The 23,423-nt window shown below is 33.2% G+C and overlaps 2 protein-coding genes across 3 annotated transcripts; both read left to right on the top strand.

Annotated features, from left to right (window-relative positions):
* Positions 1 to 232: 232 nt before the first annotated feature.
* LOC132719406 (putative uncharacterized protein DDB_G0282133) lies at positions 233 to 12,275 on the top strand. Its single transcript, XM_060703173.1, has 9 exons — positions 233 to 372; positions 728 to 875; positions 1,258 to 1,365; positions 1,959 to 2,138; positions 2,835 to 2,852; positions 3,474 to 3,675; positions 6,315 to 6,367; positions 7,175 to 7,395; positions 7,726 to 12,275. The coding sequence occupies exons 1-9, from the start codon at positions 274 to 276 to the stop codon at positions 12,217 to 12,219; spliced, it is 5,523 nt and encodes a 1,840-aa protein (XP_060559156.1). The 5' UTR covers positions 233 to 273; the 3' UTR covers positions 12,220 to 12,275.
* A 6,357-nt stretch (positions 12,276 to 18,632) lies between these two features.
* LOC132719405 (uncharacterized) lies at positions 18,633 to 21,795 on the top strand. 2 transcript variants are annotated; one of them, XM_060703172.1, is made up of 4 exons: positions 18,633 to 18,734; positions 19,435 to 19,607; positions 20,500 to 20,869; positions 21,230 to 21,795. In XM_060703172.1, exons 2-4 carry the CDS (start codon positions 19,443 to 19,445, stop codon positions 21,790 to 21,792), a joined length of 1,098 nt encoding a protein of 365 aa, XP_060559155.1. In that variant the 5' UTR covers positions 18,633 to 18,734; positions 19,435 to 19,442; the 3' UTR covers positions 21,793 to 21,795. The 2 variants fall into 2 exon arrangements, with proteins under 2 accessions (XP_060559155.1, XP_060559154.1); XM_060703171.1 differs by lacking the exon at positions 18,633 to 18,734 and adding an exon at positions 18,778 to 18,893.
* Positions 21,796 to 23,423: the final 1,628 nt, after the last annotated feature.

Below are 23,423 nucleotides of genomic sequence, written 5' to 3'. Positions count from 1 at the left end.
CTAGGAAGACTTTCTACCAGTGAAAGAGAGTTCGCTTACCAACTCTATTACAAGTGGAGAAACTGACAGCGAACAACATGGATCCTGATCAGACTGCGCGGATGCGCAGGCTGGTCTGGATCCATGCTGGTCGCAAACCCATTATGTTGGTTTTTGTCATGGTACGGCTCAAATATGTTACTATAACATAATTGCTTTTTACGTTTTTTGGCGATTTCTTTTTCAGGAACAGATCCAACAAATTTTGCTTGCACGGCTGTAAACGCAACAACGATGAGGGTGACATGGACACAGACAGCAAGTGCAACAGTTGACGGATACCACCTTGATATAGAACGAGTGGATGGGCTCAAAATAGAATACGGATTACCGGTAAGGATCTCTTAGTTTACAAAGTTGGTTCATGGTTTTTATATATTTACGTGAGACAGTTTGTAGTGTTTACACAACAATATTCTACTGCCTCATTTGATCCTTTTTTTGCAAATACTGAAGTTTTCAAAGTAAACATATAATTTTAAATATGTTTTTTTGCTATATAATATTATGAGTATATACATGCATGAAGTTGTTCCTAAGACCAATTTAATTTTATCTTGTGGTAGTATTTGTTTATTTCAATTCCAAAGTGATGATGTGCTCGTTTCTTTGTGATTCTAATTTAGTTTGTTGAGCATAGCGTTTTTTTAAAAAAAATATTTGTTAACAAACTTTTTTATATTTTCAGTCAATAGTACTGAATGACAAGACCTATGAGACCTACACGTATTATGGCCTGGGAAAGTTTGCCACCTATAATATCACCATTCATTCGTACTTTAGTTCTGGTAGCAACGGTACTGATTACGTCATTACTTGCCAAACAAGCTCAGATAGTAAGTTTTTTCAACAAGTCTTTCTTACTTTCAACAAATTATTTCTTATATATGTCAATATGTGAAATGTAAAACTTAAATATGTGTGAATGTCATAAGATATTACGATGCTAATGTGTTGGTAATTTGTGCAAATGTTACGCACAAAATGAAAAATGAACAATCAACTTATCGCCAGGCATGAATATTGTTATCTACTAACAATAGGTATTGTCAGAAGATGTACAATGTCAGAAGATGTACATTGCCTAATTAATTGTGCGAATGTCGCCAGATATAATCATGTTAATGGTACATCATATTGGCAGATATAATCTATACATGCAATTGCTAAGGTTACAAATGTATGACATTAATATACATTGGCATATTTTTCATACAGTACCAGATGCGTCTAACTTTAACTTCTCGTGCGTTGGAATCTCTACGTCAGAAATCACGTGCAAATGGGACACCCTGGACACAGTCTATTGGAACGGGAACCCAGTAGGTACGTATTCCATATATTATTTTTACGGGGACTAAAATTTCGCAAACAATTATGTTTTATGAATAATATCAAAATGAAAGGAAAGCTTGAAGGTTTTACCATTGAGCACAAGTAATTATGAACAACTGTGCACATTGTTTTAATCTAATGATATCAAATATAAGAAATCTTTAAATATTATAAAATCGATATTAAAGAAAGGTTTATGTTGTTTGAACTGCTCTGGAATGTACATCTTAGATCTAACCAGTACAGACGTTCATGCAAAAACATGGTCATGACCCCAATTCATTTCGAACCCACGACCCTTTGTTTGAGAGGCAGATGTCTTGACCATCCTCTTTTATTAATTCATATAGGATATTTAATATAGTTACTTAAAAAAGTCAAGAAACATGTGCATTGTTTGTCATATATTTGTTTTGTAAGTGGTTTTATTGTATTTTTGAATTTCATACACTTATTTACTTTCTTATAGAATCATTGTTACATTATATGTTTTTTAATGGAATACGTTTGTTTGTATTTGTTCGGTTTCTGTAACTCTTATTATAAAAATGGTACATAAATATGAGTCAATTGTTTTCTTTCAGGGTATATATTAGGATATTTACGGTATACCAATGACATTTACACGTACGTCAATCTGTCAACCAACATCGTGACCCACACCATCAACAATCTCTACTTCGACACGTGGTACGTCATCCAGTTACAAACACAGAATGATGCTGGCTTGAGCCCGTTCACTTCAAGTCCTGCAAAAACGTTAGGTAAAACTCACAAACAATTCTCACCTAGTTTTGATTGCCATTTTTATAAGCTTGTGCTTGGATTGCGCTATATTTTCCTTTGTTAGGTAATTTGCTAGCATGGGCAAAATGAATTTGCCGACTTCATCACGCACGCGAACTTATTGAACAAACAATTTATACAAGTGCTCCCAGATTTAATTTCTAATATCTAAAGTATCCCCATCATGTCCATTTTAACAAGATAGTCTTTTTGTTCCGTGGTCTTGTTTGGAGGGACTGGGGTGTAGTTGGGGATGGGAGAGTGGAGCAGGGTTATGTGAACAGCGCTCTTCCTTGTGGATCTTTGTATTCACATTTGGTTATTAATTAGAAAATGTTGATAGATTCATGACATTAATATCAAAGCTGACGTCACTGAGTCTGATAACATGACACATCACATTTAGGTATTTCAGAGTGGGCGAAGAAAAACTCTTTACTTTCTTTACAACATTACAAACAAAGGGATTCAGAATAAAAGTAACACTTGTTTTCTCACGCCTTAGTGACATCATCTCAACTCTGATATGTAACAATAAAATGTGATGGTTACCGAATGTGTAAGTTATTCTTTTTTGAAGTGTTATTTTGAGTGAGTAGAGTAGGTATCATATTGTTTATGTTTGTTTAATGCTGTGTTACACCAACAAAACTCTTTATTTTATTCTATTTTAGGTTGGCCAGTGACAGTTGGTAAGTATAACCTTACTTTCAAAAGGTCTGAAAAATTCATTTCTGACATACTGAACATGTTCAAGAGTTATTTATTTCTTGCGATTATGCACATGACGTCATACAGTTAAAGATATACATGTATAAGAAGTCATTTGCGCACCACCAAATCGACTTGGTAACTAACAAGAAGTTATCAATAAATCCGCAGGCGACCGACAGACTATCCTAATTGGTTTTTTTAATCAGTTGTGAGAGACACATGACCATAAAGACTCAATGACCGGGATCATTTGTCATTACTTATCCGATGGTATTTTATAGCAAATATAACTAATAGGAAACACGTAGAGTGTCCTATCATTCAAGGATGTCACTGACTCCCTCATGCCAAATTCTATATGTACAGTGCAATTTTTTATTAGATTTGTTTAATGTACTTTTTTTGTGCTGCGGTGTGAAAAAAACCCACGACACGGCCATTGTTTTCAATAGGTTCCTTCTTTCGTACTAAAAAGCCAAAGATTTTTGCCTCACAAAATGACAAATGTCTTTTTGGGATTTATTTTGCTCCGCCGCATAGAAAGATTGTCCACGACACAAATAAGCCACAATTATCAAGTATATGTTATTATATTACAGAGAACAAAACTCGTTACTTTTGTTATGAGACTATCCCGGGTACTCTTGTATGGAGCTGGGAGGAGATGCCATGTACTGTTTACGTTGGAATAATTCTCGTATTCATGCTACTTTCACTGATCTTCATGACGATCTGTTGCTGTATGTGTTGCTGTAATAAGAAAACTGAGAACAACAAAAGCAACGTTGCTGTCAATATCTTGTAAGTTTACTATTAATAAAATCATTGCTTTTTTCAAGTTACAAGCTTACACATGCCCCTCATCGCTGTATGGACGAATCCCGCAAGGGACTCTGGATTGATTCATGAGAGGGACCTTTGCAGCTAGCTCACAGAACGTTGGTGGTTCTACTAAGGTGCCTTGTCGTGCTATAACTAATGCACGGAAGGGCATCTGACGTCTTCCTCAAACAGTAAAGCATGAAAGTCGATATATGTCTTCAACTTAAAAATTGATTTGGGTTACTTAGAAAAAATACCAACGTTTTATTTGAAACAGAACAGAAGGAATAGGTAGGGCCTAACATACCAAAAGCAAAGTAGTAGTGTTTTCCTTTCCAAGCGTTTTTATTTACCTTTTTAATGCATGACATACGTTTTCTTTATCTTTTGCGGGGGAAATACTTAAAAGAGGTTTTTCACTGATTGTAATTTGTTTAATGCCTTATGAACTTCACTTTATCCTTATATCAATAATGTTATTAAGAATAATAATAAATAAGTTCAGTGTTTCCTTAGAGGTATCTGACACATTATCATTGCCATTATCTTATTATTGTGTGATTTACACGTTCCACCATTCCATTAGCTCCAGTAAACAAGGAAAATATTACGTTACAAAATGGGATTATGATGAAAGATAACGCTGAACTAGCCGATTATATTCTACTTACAGCCATCACATTGTTGCTTGATGTTTAATAAATGTATGACAATCTGCCAACTGAAATTAAAGTATTATAAACAGATTAAAGTATTTAGTAAAGGTATATGAAAGGTTAATGGGCTGTAATCTTTGGCCAATGAATCATATTCAACAGATATTAAAAATTAAATTGTGTGATGTAAAGTTCATTTGCTCTGTTTGAGAGCATGCTATTTTCGTTACTAATCTTATGTTTGTATCTTAATTGAGCTGTTACGTGTAAAAAAAAAGTTTAATTTTATTCTGACCAATAACATCTGGATTTTTTTCCGTGTGTTACAATCCGTATCACAACATTACGGCTGATATATCTATGTCGAACTACGAATATAATATCCATATTTTCTTACTTCTTAGTGTGATATATAGTATGTCCACTATTCTCTCTGTATTTCAGTGACCCATTTGATAGTAAAAATTAATCGCATGAAATGTACAAAAGTTACAGGATACAAGTAATAACAAAGATATTTAAAATTGAATTATGCTGTCGTTCTCCTCCCCACTTAAAGTTTAGCATAAGACCACGGGGTTATGAGAGTTAATGCGTGTTTGGGGCGGTGAATCACATTATTTTTGCATTAGGATTTGGCTTCTTTATAAATAATAAAACATCATTTGATGATCATATAATGAATTAATATTTATCTAAGCACTTATGGAAATATACTAGTATATTGTAAACTGACACACGAAGGTGTTTTATTTCGTTGTACAAGACTTTCATCTTAAATAGATATAAATGTTCGAAATTATTTCATCCAGTTTGAATAATTTTTAATCTTGCATGGATACGTTTTCACTAACACGAATGTTTTGACTTCCTGAAACGGAAACGAACTTCAATGTAAGCGTAAAGGCACCCGTATTCTTGTGAGAAACGCATAAACTTGCTACTTCATAAAGTCCTGACTCATCCGTACATACGGATTGTTTGATACAATCAGAAACAAACTCTGCATTTATAAATTACAAATTACGAGCAAATTCTCTGACGACAGAAAATGTTTTCACTTTAATTACATGATTATTGAGGAGTTTGAAAACTTTCAAGTACCTTTTAAACATGCTTACCCTAATTTTTATCTTCTTTTTTATACTTTTTAAATACAACGCAAGGGACTTGCAATGCTATTTCCAACAACGTACATTATGAATTGTGAATGTCATAAGCCTTTTAAAGATAAAACGTTATCATTTGAAAAAAACTAATAATGGCATACCGTCGAGTTTTCAAAATTCGTCCATTTCCTAGTGTCAGCACCATTTCTGTTTATATCACACAGTCTTGTCAAATGTTCCCCAAGAAAGAAAACAATTGGATATATTTAAACATCAAAGTAAATTACATGTAAATGTATAATCTAAATGTCTTCAACATATTATGCTTGAATTATCAAATGATATAATGCATCAAACTAGCACTATGAAAATGTTCAGAGTAACGAATCATGGCCAATCATGGATACCAAACGCTCGCAAATAATAGATAAATCATAAGTCGTTTCGAGTTTATAGAGAATAAGAGAAAACAAAATAACTTCAATAACAAAAATCCAAACCAGAAAACGGTATAAAATGATACAAATATTAAATGTACTTCATAACATGTGTATGTTGTCCATGATTATTGCTCTTAGAAAGTTATACTCGTTTAGTGTCCAAGTTTTCTGCTCTTAGACAATAATTCATACGGTTTCCTAGCTTACAGCTCTTAGAAATTTATAAACACATAGTTTACATCTTTACTGCTCCTAGAGAGTTATATGATACGTATGGTTTCCATGCTTACTACTCTTAGACAGTTATACACGCATATTGTCCATGGTTTCTGCTCTTAGAATGTTATACACGTATGTTTCCTTGCTTACTGCTCTTAGACAGTTATATGTACTGTTCTGTTTCCCTATTTCAGTAACGAGCAAGGAGAAAATGGGGACAATGATGGCTATGACGATGATGAAACAGGTATTTTAGATAAAAAATCAAAGCGTAGAAAAAGAAGAAAGTGAAAAGTTGTGTTCTTAAAAAGATGTTGTGCTTTGACTTTACCTGCTTGTGTGTTTTGTGTACTTGTGTGTTCTGTAATTACAAAAAAAAATTGTCACCCAGTTAACAGTTATCTACGTCATTATGTATACTATATTAACTCTAACTCAAACATTTTGTGTACTGTATATTTTATAACTTAAACATTTTTGTTCGACAGAGATTTCTAAAGTTCTGCTTGTTTATTAACTGTACAATGTATAACATTGACTGAAAGTGTGTCTTAGGAACAGACATTTTTGTTTCATGCCATAATTTGTTTTCATATGTGAATTATAGATGCAATGATTATGTATTCTGATTAACTGTGTAATAGCAAAATAAACGAAGTGTGACTTCATTCTTTAGAGTATCTGTTTTGGCTCTTGTTATGTAAGTAGCTCGTTATAAACCTGTTTTCACGATTGTTTTGAATGAACTGCTGGCTTGCTATGGGTATTTATTCTATCAGATATATTTCTTACATTTCACAACTTGTAAACATTATATATTAATGGAAGTTAATAAGGTAATTAGACATAAAGATACAAGAGTTCAACGTGAAATGCTAACTTCCTGTTTATGTTTTGTACGTTTGTGACAATTTACAATAAAATGAATATGTATAAAGTTCTGTTATGAAAAAAGAATCGTTAAGGTACATGTTATGTTATTCTAATTCTCAATAGTTACTGTAAAGATCAACTAGTTGTGGTATCCAAAACACATATTATGGTTGTCTTTCAGATACAGAGAGTGAAGAAGAAGAAGAATTTGTTGATGAAGATGATGATGACTATGACTATGACAGTGAAGGGAACCCAACAAAGGCAGCTATACTAGCTAAGAAGAAACGGAAGATGGCAGAGGCTGCTAAAGGCGGTGCTTCTGGTTCAGATGAATCAAGGGATGGGACAAGTGAAGATGAAAAAGAATCTGAAGATGAAAAGGAATATGAAACTTCTGAGGTCAATTTTTCTAGATTTTGCAGACTCAAAATTCTTCTATCATTTATAAAATTTGGCTTTTAAAAATTCTAGTGTAATGAGTTGAAAATGAAATCGAAAACTGTAGACAAATTTGTTAATTGGGAATCTTTGATAAACTCCAGTTTTGCAAGACTTGTATATTTACTTTTGATTGCTTAATTTGAAACTCTGTCAAAGTTAGGAATAAAACCATTTTGTTTTTGCAAACTACTTTGTGTTTATTAATCATGAAATATACGTAAGTTTTGAAATAAATGGATTTCGGAAGTGCTTCCTGTGCTGATTTTAAGTACAAATAATTCATTTCAGGTTGAAACCGGACCAGATGAGGAATATGAATCGAGTGAAGGCGATGAAGATTTAGATGAGGATGAAAGATTGGCAAAGAAAGAAAAGAAATTAGCTGCTATTGCAGCTGCAAAAGAATTGAAAGATAAAAAACGAGAAGACAAAGCAAAAAGGAAAGCCGAAAAGGACAAGGAAAGAGAAATAAATAAAGCGAAAAAAGATGAAGAACTGACAAAGAAAAAAAGAGCTAAAGACGAAGAAAAAAGAAAACAAAAAGCAGAAAAAGATGAAAAAAATGAAACACAGAAAGCTGAAAAGGACAAGAAAAATGCTGAAAAGAAAAGGAAAAAAGAGATAAAAAGACTCAACAAACAAAGTAAAACTGATGGCAATGACGTGTCAGAAACAGAATCGGATTATGACACTGATGAGTTTTCGGAACCTGACGAATGTACAGAAAATGAAGACGAGGACAACAAGAAAAAGGGAACAGTTTCTAACGAGAAAAAGAAAAAAATTTCTAACAGTAAAATGCCAAATAAGAAAAGCCTTGCAGGCAAGGCCATTCTTTCTACTGTCAATGAAAAAAGTAAACAGACATTAAAAACAAATAATAATGACAGTAAAAGGATAAAATCTGAAAACAAGAAGAACAGCAAAATACAATCTAAAGAAAAATCTGATAATGTAAAAGACAATAAAGAACATAAAACAAATAAAAAAGAAATAAATACAGTAAAAGATAAACAGAAGAAAAAGGTTAGAAATCGATATAGTGATAGCGACGATTTTTCTGATGAAAGTGGAACAGACTACTACGAGGACTGGAATCCAGATGCAGAAGATAATCCTGATGCAAATGTAACACGCGTAAATGTTAAGGATATAAATAAAACACCAGATCAAATGGATAAAGACGGTAAAGACAAAAAATCAGTTAGAAAGAATAAAGAACCGAAGAAATCTGGAAACGAAACGACAAGTAAAAATTCCCAAAGTGCAAAACGAAAACAAAAAGGTGATGAAAGTGACACAAAAAATGCAAATAAAAAACAGAACAGAACGAAACAGCACGATGATAATGGCGGCAATAAGTCTAGTCAGAATTCTAAGAAAAAAAGTAAAAATTCCAGCAAAAATGAAAGTGAGGATAATGATAGTGATGATGAATATTATGATAGTGATGAATACGACAGTGATGAATATGATAGTGACGATTATGATAGTGACGATTATGATAGTGATGATAATGATAGTGACGATGATGATATTGAAGGTAGCAAAAGTCAAGCTAAAGACAAACGTATTAAGAAAGCAAATAATAAAGATAAAAAGCCAGGATTTTTTGGAAAGCTATTCGGAAATTTGAATATGTCTTCTGGGGGTAATCAAAATAAAAAAGTAAATAAATCTTCAGAAGGAAATAAAACAAATGGGTTGAATGATTGGGAAAGCGAGGAAGAATATGACGATAATGAGCCAAATTATCAAGGAACTAAAATGGGTCAAAGATCCGGATTAAATGGCAGTGGTTTCGGACGTTCTGGCTATCCAGGTCCTGCTAAAAATATTAATAATACCAGAAGTAGTATTTGGAAAGGTAATAATAATACCACGACTGATTTCGGTGACTGGGGGAGTGATGATGATAATGATGCTTTTGTGCAAAAAGATAGCAACAACGGATTCTCTCATTCGTATGCAAAAGGCTTTAATATGTATGATGACAACAAACAAGGTTTACATGATAAAATAAAGGGACAATACCCAGTGAATCAACATCATGGAAATGGGGCAGCTAACCATGGGCGGGAAGGAATTAATCAAAATCAATTTCTTTCTCCACATGGCGATCAATTTATGCCAGCTGACCATGCCTCAACAAATCTTAACAATTTTAGCGAGACACATGCCGACACTGATAATAAACAATACTCAATGTCTTCTGGAAGCCAATATCCAACCGCATATGGTGGAAACTATGCGTCAACCAGCATTCATCCTCATCCTGGTAGCAATGAACAAACGATGCAAAAGGCAAAACCTGACGAAAGAAGCAAATTCAATGCACTTTTTAATGTGAACGCAAGAAGAAAAAAGGCAACTAAAGCTAACCGTGCAACTCAAAATGCTGCACACAACTATGGCAATACACAAAGTGGCGGGATTTCATCTCAAAGTAAAAAATACGGTGACGGCGAAGATATATTTTCAACAAATAACACAACTGATAACCTTCATCAAGGTCGAAACAATTTTGATATACCAACATCAACTGGAGGGAATGGGTCTTCGAGCGGTTCAAATAACCCATCCAATAGAAATAAGTATTCGGAGGGAAACAAAATAATTTCTGATCAAATCGGGCTACATGGTGGGTCAGATATTGCAAAAAAGCAAAATGCAAAATTGACAGGGAATTCTTTTAGCCATAATCATCCAGATTCAAATAATTACACAAGAGACGGTTTAGGAGAAGAAACCAATTTGCATGATCATTATAACGGTAGGTTAGACGAAAATATAAATGGAAATTATTTAAGTAAGAATAGAAAACTTGGAGCACAAAACAAATCAGTAAATTTTAGTGTACCTGCAGAGGATTCGTATGACGCAAAAATAGGACAATATGGAAAGAATATCGCAAATGATAAGTCAAGGAATTTTAACACGACAAATGAAGATGGTAGTAAAAAACAAAGTGGTCAATTAGGTACAAATTTATCTGCCCCTTTCCAAAATAGTACACACGATGCAAATAATGTGATTAATAATGCTTTAAATCCAAATGAACGATTAGATACACACGCACAGGCATCAAACCAGCCCAATAGTTTCTCGAATCCTTTCAACACAGATAGAAATGGTACATTTGATGAAGAGGAAAGTCATTTGAACACCGGAATTAAATCAAAGAAACTTGTGAGTTTCAGAAGTAACGACTCTCACATTGTTGGAATGGGAAATAAAAAAGACAATTTTTCAGATTCAAATGGTTTACATAATCAACCAAATAACAATGGAGGAAGCAATCATGGTATAAATGGGATAACTGCCGAGTCAAACTACAATGGAGTTTCCTATCCAAGTAAGGCAGGATTACCCGCTGGACCATATAACAGTGGAGGAAACAGTCCAGGCAAGGATGGATTGTCAAATGGACCAAACTATCGTGGAGGGAACAATCAAGGAATTAATAGATTTCACAGTGGACGAAACAATAATAGAGGAAAAGGTCCAGACACGAATAAATTCCCCTCTGGGCCAAACAATAATGGAGATAATAATATTAGTATAAACGGATTGCAGGGCGGACGTACCTACAATGGCGGCAATAATCCAGGATCAAATGGGCTACACGCTGGACCAAACTCTAATGGAGGAAGTAATCAAGTCACAAATGGGTTACCTAATCGACCGAACTTCAATGGAGAAAACAATCGAATTTCGAATGGATTGCCCAATGAAGCACACTTTAATGGTGGTAATAACCCAAGTATGAATGGATTACCGGCTGGACCAAACTACAAAGGGAACAACAATCCGGGAAAAATGGGGCAATCTTCTGGAACAAACAACAATGGAAGCAACAGTCAAGGGACAAATGGTTTTCCAAACAGACAAAATCAAAATGGAGACAACAATCCAGGTAATGGATTTCCAAACGGACATAACCACAATGCTGGCAACAATCCAGGTAGGTTAGGACTACCAACTAGACCAAAAGATTTTGGAGCTAACAATCTAGATAGGAATGTATTACCTGCTGGGTCAAACCAAACTGGAGGCAGCAATGCAGGAAGGGTAGGATTACCAAATGGACCAAAACATTCTGAAGGTAACAATCCGGATACAAATGGATTACCAACTGGGTCAAACTTATTGAAATCAGACCCTATTTCGGGAGTAAATGCATCCACTGGATCTGAGGAAAACGATGACGTTTTTACATCAGATGCTGATATTGTCTTGCCAAATAATGGTACCAATAAACAAATCCGCTCTCCGGTAGGACGGTTTGTCAATAAACCAGCGTGGAATAATCCCAAACCAGACAATTCGAGCAGTGAAAAAAGGAAAGGTTCTAGAACACCTGTAAAGGAACTCATGAAAACCCCAAAGCGAATGACCCTTACAGATCCAGAGCCAGTATTTGAAACGGACAGGCTAGCAAAGAAATTTCCATTTTTGTCGACAGGTGATCCAGTAAATAACGCAGACACAAACGCTGTTAAACCTAACGAAAGCATGCGCAAAAATCAGAGCGATTCTAATCTTGAGAAGTTGTTTGGTAAGGGAAAACCGTTCGGTGGTTTGCCTAAGATTTCATCAGATCCCAACATTAAAGCTCAAGAGAACGGTGACAAAAATACTGAAGGTTTAAATGCTGATACACGTGATAAAATTTTCTATGGATTCGGGGTCGGTAAATGGCGCTTAGTAGCTGCTAAATGGCTCAATACATGGAAGATGAAGCGTAGACCTGTAAAAACAGCACAATCTTCATGGGACTAATGTGTAGGCCTGTGAAAACGGCGAATCTTTTTGGGACTGAGGAAACAGCACAATCTTCTTGGGACTCATTTTTCTTTCACTTTGATATCATTATAATAAATTTGCTAGTCTTATATCTTTTACGATACAATGCAATTGTTTATTTATATGTTAATTTTGTTTCAATAAAATAAGAATAAACTTTAATCACCTTTTTGAACCTAAAACTTACAAACACTGAACTCTATATCTCTATGTCCATGTATGCTAATTAAGTGACACGTATACAATAGGTGTGGGCCTAAGTAAAGGCTTACATAATTATTATATGGTTTCCGAATAAATTCCAAAACGATATAGACATATGATATAATTTTTTTTAAAAGAAATGGATGCTGAGAAATCTTCATTATAATCCAAAGATATCTTTGACAAGAATAGCTATCTCAAAGATATAAGACATTCAAAGTTATAACTTCGATCCCGTACAACTAACTATTCGTGCCGTGTTGCAGAATTAAAACAAAACAACAAATTGAAACTAGTTAAATATCATAGGAGACAAGAAAACAGCAGCATATGTACCTTTCCATTAAAAATAAAAAAGAATTAAAATAAATTAAAATTAATAGATTATAATAAATAATCTATGAAATAAATTATAACAATCGCGTAGTCTTTTTATATCATTAATTTTAGCTGCTTCAGTTTTTAGATAGTATTTGTAATTTTCGATTAATGTAGTAGATTGCCTACTAGCATGGCTGTAAAATCGGATCTGAGAACATGCTAATAGTAAATCAATTTTGATCACAAAAAAAACCTGAAACTATTAACAAGGACATTTCCAGATTCAGTGCAGTATAAATATGTTCTACAAAACAGCAGCAGGATCCGAGTTGAATATAGACATTTTGCATACCATTAACTCGGTTAAAAATTTTCTATATCAAATAATACCTCTTTTCGATGTGAATCTTATGAATTTCGACACTTCACAAAAGTTAAATCACAGTTTACCACCCACTTGACCACCTGGCTGGATTAAGCGAAAATCTCTTTGAATACTGATTATATGGATTACACGGTATCTACTTAAAGTATTAGAAAGAAATATAAGTACTATCACCGATTCTGAACCTTTATAGTACGTGTAATGAACTTAAAATATGTACTCTTGAAAATTAGTCCTGGCAAAGTATTTGATTTTTCGCTTAACTTTCCAAAATGTTGATAAATGTATGGTCTATGTTTTTCCTTTCCTCTCAACTGATGCATTTTATTCAGATATGATTATTTTGAACAAGACCACAGCTAAATCATAGAGCAAAGTATGTTTCAAAGATATACAGCAAATTTATTACTTGTAAATAGCACACACAGTGTCTTTAGGTAAAAAACGGTATAGTATACTTATAAGTAATAGAAGATTGAAATTATTTGATAAAAAAACTATGTTGTTAAATAATCAATTATTTCAGATATATTACTTAATTAAAATGTGCCTCAAAATGACATAAATAAAGTTAAGTTAAATACTCCAGTGTGTACATGTGATACATAGTATAATGTTTCAAAAGGCACATTGAAAAATATTAGGTTAGAAATAATTTCATAGAAAATTTGGATAAAGTGGCGCATAACTATATCAAATATGAGTTTATAAAATCAAACTTAACCTATGTTTTAATATAGCATATTGCCACACTGCAAGTACATATCAATGCAATCGTTGAAATCCTACGTAAATATATTGACAGAAAATGTTCATGTAAAGAAGCATATCTCTGTTAATAATAACAGTTGATTTAAATGAGTTGATTTAAATCGAACTTCACCCACGACTATAACGAAGGATCGACCGAAAAGCCATACCATATAGTACGTCCCAAATACACATACGAGCCGCGTCACGACAAAACCAACATAATGGGTTTGCGACCAGCTTGATCTAGACCAGCCTGCGCATCCGCGCAGCCTGATCAGGATCCATGCTGTTCGCTATCAGTTTCTCTACTCGTTATAGGGTTTGTAAGCGAACAACATGGATCCTGATCAGACTGCGCGGATGCGCAGGCTGGTCTGGATCCATGCTGGTCGCAAACGCATTACGTTGGCAACGCATTACGTTGGTTTTGTCGTGACGCGGCTCATATCTTGTGACTACAATGGTCAAACGGAATCTCATTATGTTATTTAGACAACAATTACATGTGTTTCATAATTGTATGACGAATTGAACAAGAACAAAATCAACAACAACTAACTGGTATGCAAGATGTAAATAAGATATCTCTTTATACAAATTGCTTTGACTTGTAATAAGAAAGCCGTCATTTGTTTTGTTTTGTTTTGTTTCTTCCTGTTTAATATCAATATGATTTGTACTAAATATACGTATATAAGAAGCAATTACTACAAAGAAGTGTAAAGTAATTACGAATTTCATTTGATATATGATCATTAGAAGATTACAATACATCATAATCAAACGATATAGAATCATCAAGTGAAACCAGATTTTGATCTACATTGTATATTTAAATCATAAAAGCTAATGCTTTTGAAGAAGTGTTAAGAGAATTATACTTACACAAAGGTGCGAAAGCGGACTAAGATTAACAATAATGATTCTGTTTTGATTTAAATTGCAGTTGATGTTGTATTAGACCTGGAAATAAATTTGAAAATGGTAAAAATTGTCGGTCACACGCACAGTATTTGTAAATAGGCAATTAAAAAATAAAGCGTACGTTTGTGAAGCGGGTGAAAAATGTTTCATTTGTGTGTCCTTGTCGGGGTAAACATACAAATCAACATGCATTAACAAGCCGCGCCACATTGCAAGTTTCGTTGCCAGGGTATGGGTTACTATGCTAAAGCACTTGTAGTATAAGAGCAAGTTCGGCAGATAAAGCTGGCATATTTTATATTGACAATACATTCAAATGATTCATACTTACGAATATATACATATATGACACGTATCCACTATGTTATTACAGTAAAAAACTAGAATATAAGAGCCGCGTCACGACAAAACCGCGCAGTCTGATCAGGGTCCATGCTGTTCGCTTACCAACCCTATTACAAGTAGTGAAACTGATAGCGAACAGCATAGATCCTGATCAGACTGCGCGCAGGCTGGTCTGGATCCATGCTGGTCGCAAACACACAATGTTGGTTTTGTCGTGTTGCGGCTCATATACTTTGTAATATTAAAACAATTGCTATGAGCGTAGACCAAGGCCAGACTTTGTGGACATGCAAGCCGGCCTGACTGTATTGTTTAGACATCGGCCTGATGATATCGACGCTAGCACTAAGGTTTAAAACATCGGGAAAAAAAGCAGTGAAACCAATGAATAAATCGCAAATACCAAAATACTGTCAATGAAAACTGTAGGAGTTAATGTAGGAGTTAATGTGAAAATGAAATGGCTACGCGATTGATATTATTTATTGTATCTATAGAAAGATAATTAGATATACTGAAAGAATCGTTTTGTTTCTTTTGTTCTTTCAAAATGATCATATTTAATATATTGCAAGTATAAGGACGCTATTTTAATTTGGTCACTTTACGGCGATATTTTCTTTACCTTTTAGCTTTAGTTTAAACATATTTTATTGTATGCACATGCATACATAAAACTTCACAATCATGCACATTTAAACAGAAATACATTAATGTAAATATACAAAAGGGTTGGGCCAAAAGTTATAACAGCATTGTCGAGGGCCCATCCCCTTTTCGATAAAAAAACAAGAACAAAAACAAAACAACAACTAAAAACAACAAACAAAAAATCATGGCAAAATCATGTGTTTTTTTTCCACACACCCTCAATTATTGTTCACTTCTTCAAGTATCATGGATACCGCGAGATTCCATTCACTAAGATTAAAACAGATATGATTCTACTTTGTGAGTAGGTGGTGTTAATCCTGTCAAATATATGATGTATTTTAATATATGAGCACCGGAAATTATACGACAAAGGGTACGAGTAAAAGTCTTGTTCTAAAGGTTTGGTGTTCCACATTGTTTTATTGAGTAATGATACTGGTATAAAATCTTTGGTTACCATACATAAGACAGTTAATCATAATCATATTTTCATATGCATGTTTACCTAACAAAATAAACGACGTTAACGATATTGTAATGTTAGAAACAAACAAAGATATTCAAGGTTTTGCTTTTGACGGATTTTGAGTATGTTTACACAGAAACACGTGTCAGTAACCGAGGAGCGTTGACAACATAGAAAGTAAATGACATAAGAAAGCATCAAATTAAAGGTGTGTGCCTCATTTCGGTTGTGACATTTTCTTTCGGCGTCGAAAACGTGTCATTAAGATTATTTTGTTTCATTTATATTTTATCAATTACTTATGTTTAATAAAATGTTTTTTTCTTTAACATAATGTTATTGTAAACAACGTTAAAATTCACTGGACGTATTTTACGTGTGTACCAAAGCAGCAAGCATATAGATATGCGTTAATATTTATGAAAACTTCAGCGTTGTCCTAGCGAGTAAAAATGGTGTTAAATGTACAAATTAAGTGATTTAACTTATCTTAAAGCGGAAATTTTTTTCTTACCCAACTAGTAACAGGGTAGAATTTTTAGGCGAAAAAAATAGTGAATCTGGTCATATTTTGCATATCACATTCAAAGTTTCACCTGAATAATTGCCAATATCTGTACACTTCTTTAACAATAAATGTTTTTTTTTCAAGGTATATTTTACACATCTAGAAGCGGCCGCTACATTAGTGAATCTCGAAATGCAATATAATTTTATGTAACACGTTTCTGTCATTTTTATTATCTAAATTCTTTAACAATAAATGTTTTTTCTCAAGGTATATTTTACACATCTAGAAGCGGCCGCTACATTAGTGAATCTCGAAATGCAATATATGTAATACGTTTCTGTCATTTCTCTTATCTAAATTGCAAATGATTTTATATTGTTTAGAGTAGACCATGCCCACTATAGTTGTTCATTAGAGAATCATAGTATATGTCGTAGTATATATATAGTTAGGTATATGTCATAAATAAAGACAACATTTGTGATTGCTTTAGCTTAAGGTCTTCAGCGTACCCGTTTATATATAAGACATGACGTGAATGCCGCATCTGATGAAAAACAAAAATGTTAAAAAAGCGGCTTATAAAGTTTTGGAAGCCAGAACTATGATTGCTTCTGCGCCGTCTGCATGTGTAACTAGCATAATGTTATATAGTTTTACAATTCGTTTACTTTCATTCCGGAGCGTCTTCGTGTTACATAAGAAAATTTTGAAGAACAAAAATGGCGCCAATTTTAAAATAGCATATATTAAAGTGAATTGGTCTGTAATGGAAGATCTGTTATACCAGAAATATGATATTATGTTTTTAGTACATGCATTTATTATCATACATGAAAACAAACCACGGAAGATTTTGACAGGAAATTTTGAATTTATTGGAAAATTGTAGTTAACCTGCAACAATTGGACAAGAACTCAAACCTTACTGTAGTATAATAAAAGGGTTGAGGACGTAATGGTAACACACGTTATTAAAAACTTGGCTTAATAATGACATTTTAGGTTACGTAATCGTCAACATTTACCAAAAATATCCACCAGTAAATGTTTTGTAAACGCTCCAAAACCATACTTATAAACACTTACATTTGGTTGAAAAACCCACACATTTGCTTATGCTTCAATAAGTTGGTAAAGAATAAACTAAACTCATTTATGATTACTAAATTGGTATCACTACTTATCAAATTACTATCTGTTAGCTCAAATAAGTCATCATCTCATGACAGTGCTTTCAATCACAACCAATTTTGAATTTCTGGGGTGTGCTTAACTTATTTCCAGGTAGATATCAACATTTTGTTTTCAAGAAACATTTAATGTTGATATTAAAATGATGTATTTCTCAATATTCGAACTACTCTTGGAAAATGTGCCCATTGTACTTCAAAGTGATATTTATGTAAAATTATAAATAATGCATGCACAATGTTTTCTCAGGCGTACCAAATTACGTTATGACATTTTATAAATATAACTTTTTTATTGTTGTTTTGCGAGGATATATTTAATATTAATTAAAGTGTTATACGTTATTGTAATGACGTCATATCTATTAGTGGAAATGGCTCAAGAAGTCTGCTTTATAAGTTGCGGTCCTGCTACATCGCACATTAAGGAAAATATTTAAAAAAGATCTTTGAAAAAAACTATAAAAAATAATTACAAAACAGAAATGAATGGCTAATGATAAAAGAACCTGTACAATTTAAAACGCTTTCATCAACGATTGTGACATTTATTCTTCTTTGATAGCATAAAATGTTAATTTCTGTAAAACATGGGCATACACCTTTAGCCTTGGGTTCTGCGGGTTCATACATCGCATTCGTAACATTTATTTCCATTGTCGGTTTTTTCTTCTGTTAACAAGGGCTGGATTAATTTAATCCAATGAAATTGTGTAACTGCGTCACAAGTTAAAGGTATGATTGCCTTAAATACCCTCAAAACTTCCGGTTATCTTAATAAAAAACGGAACTCTTGTCGGCAAACACTTTATCATAGAGAGAAAAATATACACGCTTTAAACGTAACTGAAGAATAAACAGTAGAAGGATTTTTACAAATAATTTATTTGCGTGGTAATTTTTATGAAAAATATTTGTGAAACAAGTGCTGGCGAAAGAATAATTTCACTCTTGCGCAAAACTAAGCAAATTAAATGGGAAATAATGTACCAATAATATTTATGAAAATATAGAATAACTTAATTAAAACTTAATATTACTTTAAAAAGATACAGTTTCAAGTCGAGAAGTCTTTTCTCTTAAATTAAAATGTGTACAAAAATTGTGTACAATAATTTAGCAATTGCATTTATTTTTTAAAAAGTTCAAAAAATCGAAATCTCATTAATTCGAAAATATAAATTATAAGCATTTGATTCATCGATTTTAGAATGGTGTTTATGGTTTTATTTCTACATGCAAAAATACTAAGAAAATGATGATTTGATTACCTTCAACGGTAATTATGCTTTGCATTTTCATCTTTCAAATGTCGTTGTGTGAGAAACGTCGAATAGAAAAAATAATATATTTTTTTAAAAATTAAGTGCATGCGCACTGATGACTTTAAGAAAAAGAAAGAGTTTATACAAGAATGTTATCATTACAATTTCAGTATAGAAGATGGAGTATATTTCGACATTTTGTATCATACTTTACGCCGTGGTTATACAAGTAAATGGCCACGGTCGTTTGATCAGCCCTCCCGGGCGCTCTACAATGTGGAGGTATGGGTTCCCTACTCCCCATAATGCCGACGATCATCAATTATCTTGTGGCGGATTTGGCGTGAGTATTTCACATATTTCTTTTTCAATTTTAAGCTAAACCTCTTTGCCTGGTTAATATGAAACCTACCTGTTGGCAACAAACGAAAGGGCAGCTAACAACTGTTCTGATGTATCATGTGTATGCATTTACTAATTTGTAAATATTTCGAATATGGTAAATTTTTTACAAGCAAATATCATTAAGCTAAGCAGCTAACAAGAGCTATGCGTGTTGTGCCTCTGCAAATAATTGTTTTTTCATCGAACTTAAACCTTTAAGATAATAAACTAAATAGTTTTGATAAATTCATCCTTAAATCTTGATAGTCAAAATACATTCTACGTGTATTTCTTTAATCGCAAGGTCAATGAAAAAAAACAAAAAAAAAAACACAACAAATTTCGATATGTAAATTACTGATATTGTTATTTATATAACTTATTGTTTACAATAAGTGTAAATGCTAAGCCATACTTTTATTATTTCCTTAATGACAGTTACTTTTTGTTTTACTTTGTTGCCTTTTTTCTTCTTGTGCAATAAGCTTTACTGAAAGGGTCACAGAAATATTGTAGAAATGTGATGTTGTTTTTGAAAATGTGTGTGTTTTTTTTTATAGATATATCAGTGAAAAGATCAAATAAACCTTTAAAGTTAAAATCGAACTCTGCGTTGAAAATTAACAATTAAATTAATGAATATTAATTATTATCAATGTCAATGTCTGATGATGAAAGATGTTTTGAATGTTTCAAACCGATTTAATGAATAAGTGCATAATATTTAGTGCATAAAATGTCAATTCTGGGAAACAGGGAAAATTATTAGATCTATAAAATCAATTAATGTGTACAATTTTATAGAATTGTAAACCATGATGCTTAACAAAATCTCGCATTTCTATATACAGGTTCAATTTTATAGAAACAATGGCAAATGCGGTATTTGCGGAGATCCTTACCATAGTGATCGCCCAAATGAGGCTGGCGGATTGTACGCAACAGGAACTATTGCGCGCGCATATAACCAAGGTGACGTCATCACGGTCCAAGTGGAAATCACCGTCAATCATGGCGGTTGGTTTGAATTTAAACTCTGTCCAAATAATGACGCGAAGAAACGAGCGACACAGGAATGTCTGGACAAATACTTGTTGCGACATTTAGATGGTTCAACGAGAACAATTGTACCGGAAGGGCTCGGTATCGTTTCGATAAAACTAAGATTGCCAAAGGACTTGACGTGTTCACAATGTGTTCTACAATGGAAATGGAACACAGGTAATAGTTGCTCGATTTATATACATTTATTATGAACAGCAATTATGATTAAATGTATATATTATAAGATTAAGAAATTAAGAATGATAAATAGTATATTAATTGACGTTTACTCGATTTCTAAATCATAGGCTATAATTTTCACTTAAGATATGTATGTAAATGTTCCTAATTTTACTATCTCATTACTGATTTCTGTTGTTTACTGTATATGAATATAATTCGTCTTTTTTGTTTTAACTTTTTTCTTTTTTTCCATAACAGTCCGCTTCTTTTCTTCTTGGTTTCATCACGGATTTATATAAATCCGTGGTTTCATTTAATAATTATTATGATAATAATATCATTGTATAATTACAGCGAGTAACGTACGTTGTAACGGGTCTAACTGTTGTCGGGGATGCGGGCCACAAGAGCAGTTCTATGGTTGTTCAGACATAACTATAAAAGGAAACAACTCACCATACAAACCTCCCGTGATTGTTCAACCTGTCCCAACACAGAAGCCACTCCCACCTAACTTTAATAATGGTGGAAGCGGCGGGGTACCAGGCTCGTTTCAACCTATTGTTCCCAGTTTTGGCGGCAATAATTTGCCGACTGGACATGTACCTATTCCTGATATTGTTAAAGACTGTAAAGCAACTGCATTATTTAGGTCAAATAACCCGATAGCAGACGACTGGTGTAGGAGGAACTGTATGAATGGATATTGTCCAAAGGATTACTGCGATGACACGTGTAGAGGAGGTGCGACACTTGTTCCAATAAACAACTCTATGAATAATGATTGTAAAGCAAAACAATTTTGGCGGGAAAAGAACCCAGTTCCTGAAGCAGCCGATAAATGGTGCTTAAACAGATGCAGAAACGGTCATTGTCCCTTGGACTACTGTGAAGATTCGTGTTGGGCACGATTATAATTTTTAAAAAATGCAATGAAAAAAGCAAGGAAAGCAATAAAAAACGAATATTCATCAAACTTTCGAAACTAAAAAATCCCATATCAGTTAAGTTTGCTGATCTGAAATTGCTTTTTATACTTTAACTATTATAAACAAACGCTGTGCTTTGTTTTTCAGTTAGTAATTGCTTTATGATTGACCTGTACAATTTCTTCCCAGTATTTACAATGATGTATACATATGTATACAAAAGTCCTTATCTGAACAGATGTGTACATACATGTAATCATTTACTTATACTTCTGCCTCATTTTTTATCAATGATTATAAAATTACAGGGGGGAAAGGGTTACATTGTATATCTTTTTCATGTATATATTTGTATATTTGTTCTGTTCTGATCTGAAATATAATTGTTTAATTATTAGTTCATTAGCCAAATAGGTCTGTATAAAATCTGCTTTTATATTACAATGTGTGTCTTTTTCAAATGTGTTTGATAATGATTTCTACGTTTTAACTTATTAAAGGTTTATTTAACATAATGATGAGTTGTTGTATTATATTAATAAAAAGAAGAATGAATGAATGAATGAATTGTAACAATAATAAAAGAAAGAAAGAAAGATACATACATAAAAAACTAAATCACTCACTCACACACTTAATTTATAAGCATATTTTCATTAACATGTAAATCCCACAACCTACGTACAGTAGCGTTTGCATCATCACCCAGCTACGAAAAACAAAAATATTCATCATTAATATTTGGACAGTTGTAAGTGCCAAGACATTGAGGCTAAGCCTTCAAACTAAATTTAACGTCTAAATTGCTTCATTGAAGGGCCCGCGATAATGTTGTTACAACTTTTGGCCAACCCTTTTGGACGTACATTATGTATGTAAAAATGTGAAATTGTTTCTTATGATACATTTATACAATGAAATATTATTAAACTCAAAACGCCTGTAAGTTTGGTAGAAAACGCTTCATTGTTACTGACAAAAACATTCATTAATTCAAGCTTGACAAAGATGCCAGACTTTCACTTACCCAGCCAGTCCACATCGCAGGCATATCAAAGGGTCCACTCTAACGATTCTACGATATTTTTTTCTGAAAGATCGGCGATTTACTGCCAAATGAATACCTAATTTGCTAACAGATGGATAACCTATTTGCTAACACCTGACCAGAAGAAGGAGCGAGTTAAATACTCTCGAAAATTGCTGAAAATGTTTCCTAAATATGACATTTGCCGATTTTCTAATATTGTGACTTGTGATGAAAAAGCTAGTTTCACTATTTTACGCCAGTTTGCAAGTGTAACAATATGGGCCACCAGAAAATGTTTGCATTGTCAAGCGATTGACAAGTGTTTTGAAAGTTACATGTAGTACGTTATTTTTTTAATACCCGTGGAACTGTTGTCCGAATTCCTGGTCATAAAGGACAGGCCATTTTGTTACATCTCAGTTCTATAAGGTTCGAGTTTCAATTGGTATAATGTATGAAAGGCCTGTATTTTCTGCATAGCAACGCTTCTGCACACAATGGAGCTACTGCAGTTAATAACAATTGCCTGTCCTTCAACATCACCATATTCTCCAGACTTGGCACCCTGTGACTTTTTCCTCTTTCTAGA

This window comes from Ruditapes philippinarum, unplaced genomic scaffold, assembly GCF_026571515.1.
Source record: "Ruditapes philippinarum isolate M1 unplaced genomic scaffold, ASM2657151v2 ctg5232_1_1_1_1, whole genome shotgun sequence".
Lineage (NCBI taxonomy): Eukaryota > Metazoa > Mollusca > Bivalvia > Venerida > Veneridae > Ruditapes > Ruditapes philippinarum.
The sequence above is the reverse complement of the archived record's forward strand: the minus strand, read 5'-3'. Positions and strand labels throughout refer to the sequence as shown.

Bases quoted from the DNA above. Each gene is read 5' to 3' on its own strand.
- LOC132719406 (XM_060703173.1), top strand. From the start codon at position 274: ATGAGGGTGACATGGACACAGACAGCAAGTGCAACAGTTGACGGATAC. The intron at 876-1,257 runs GTAAGTTTTTTC...TTTTTCATACAG, and splicing joins TTGCCAAACAAGCTCAGATA to TACCAGATGCGTCTAACTTT. The intron at 1,366-1,958 runs GTACGTATTCCA...GTTTTCTTTCAG, and splicing joins TTGGAACGGGAACCCAGTAG to GGTATATATTAGGATATTTA.
- LOC132719405 (XM_060703172.1), top strand. From the start codon at position 19,443: ATGGAGTATATTTCGACATTTTGTATCATACTTTACGCCGTGGTTATA. The intron at 19,608-20,499 runs GTGAGTATTTCA...TTCTATATACAG, and splicing joins TATCTTGTGGCGGATTTGGC to GTTCAATTTTATAGAAACAA. The intron at 20,870-21,229 runs GTAATAGTTGCT...GTATAATTACAG, and splicing joins ACAATGGAAATGGAACACAG to CGAGTAACGTACGTTGTAAC.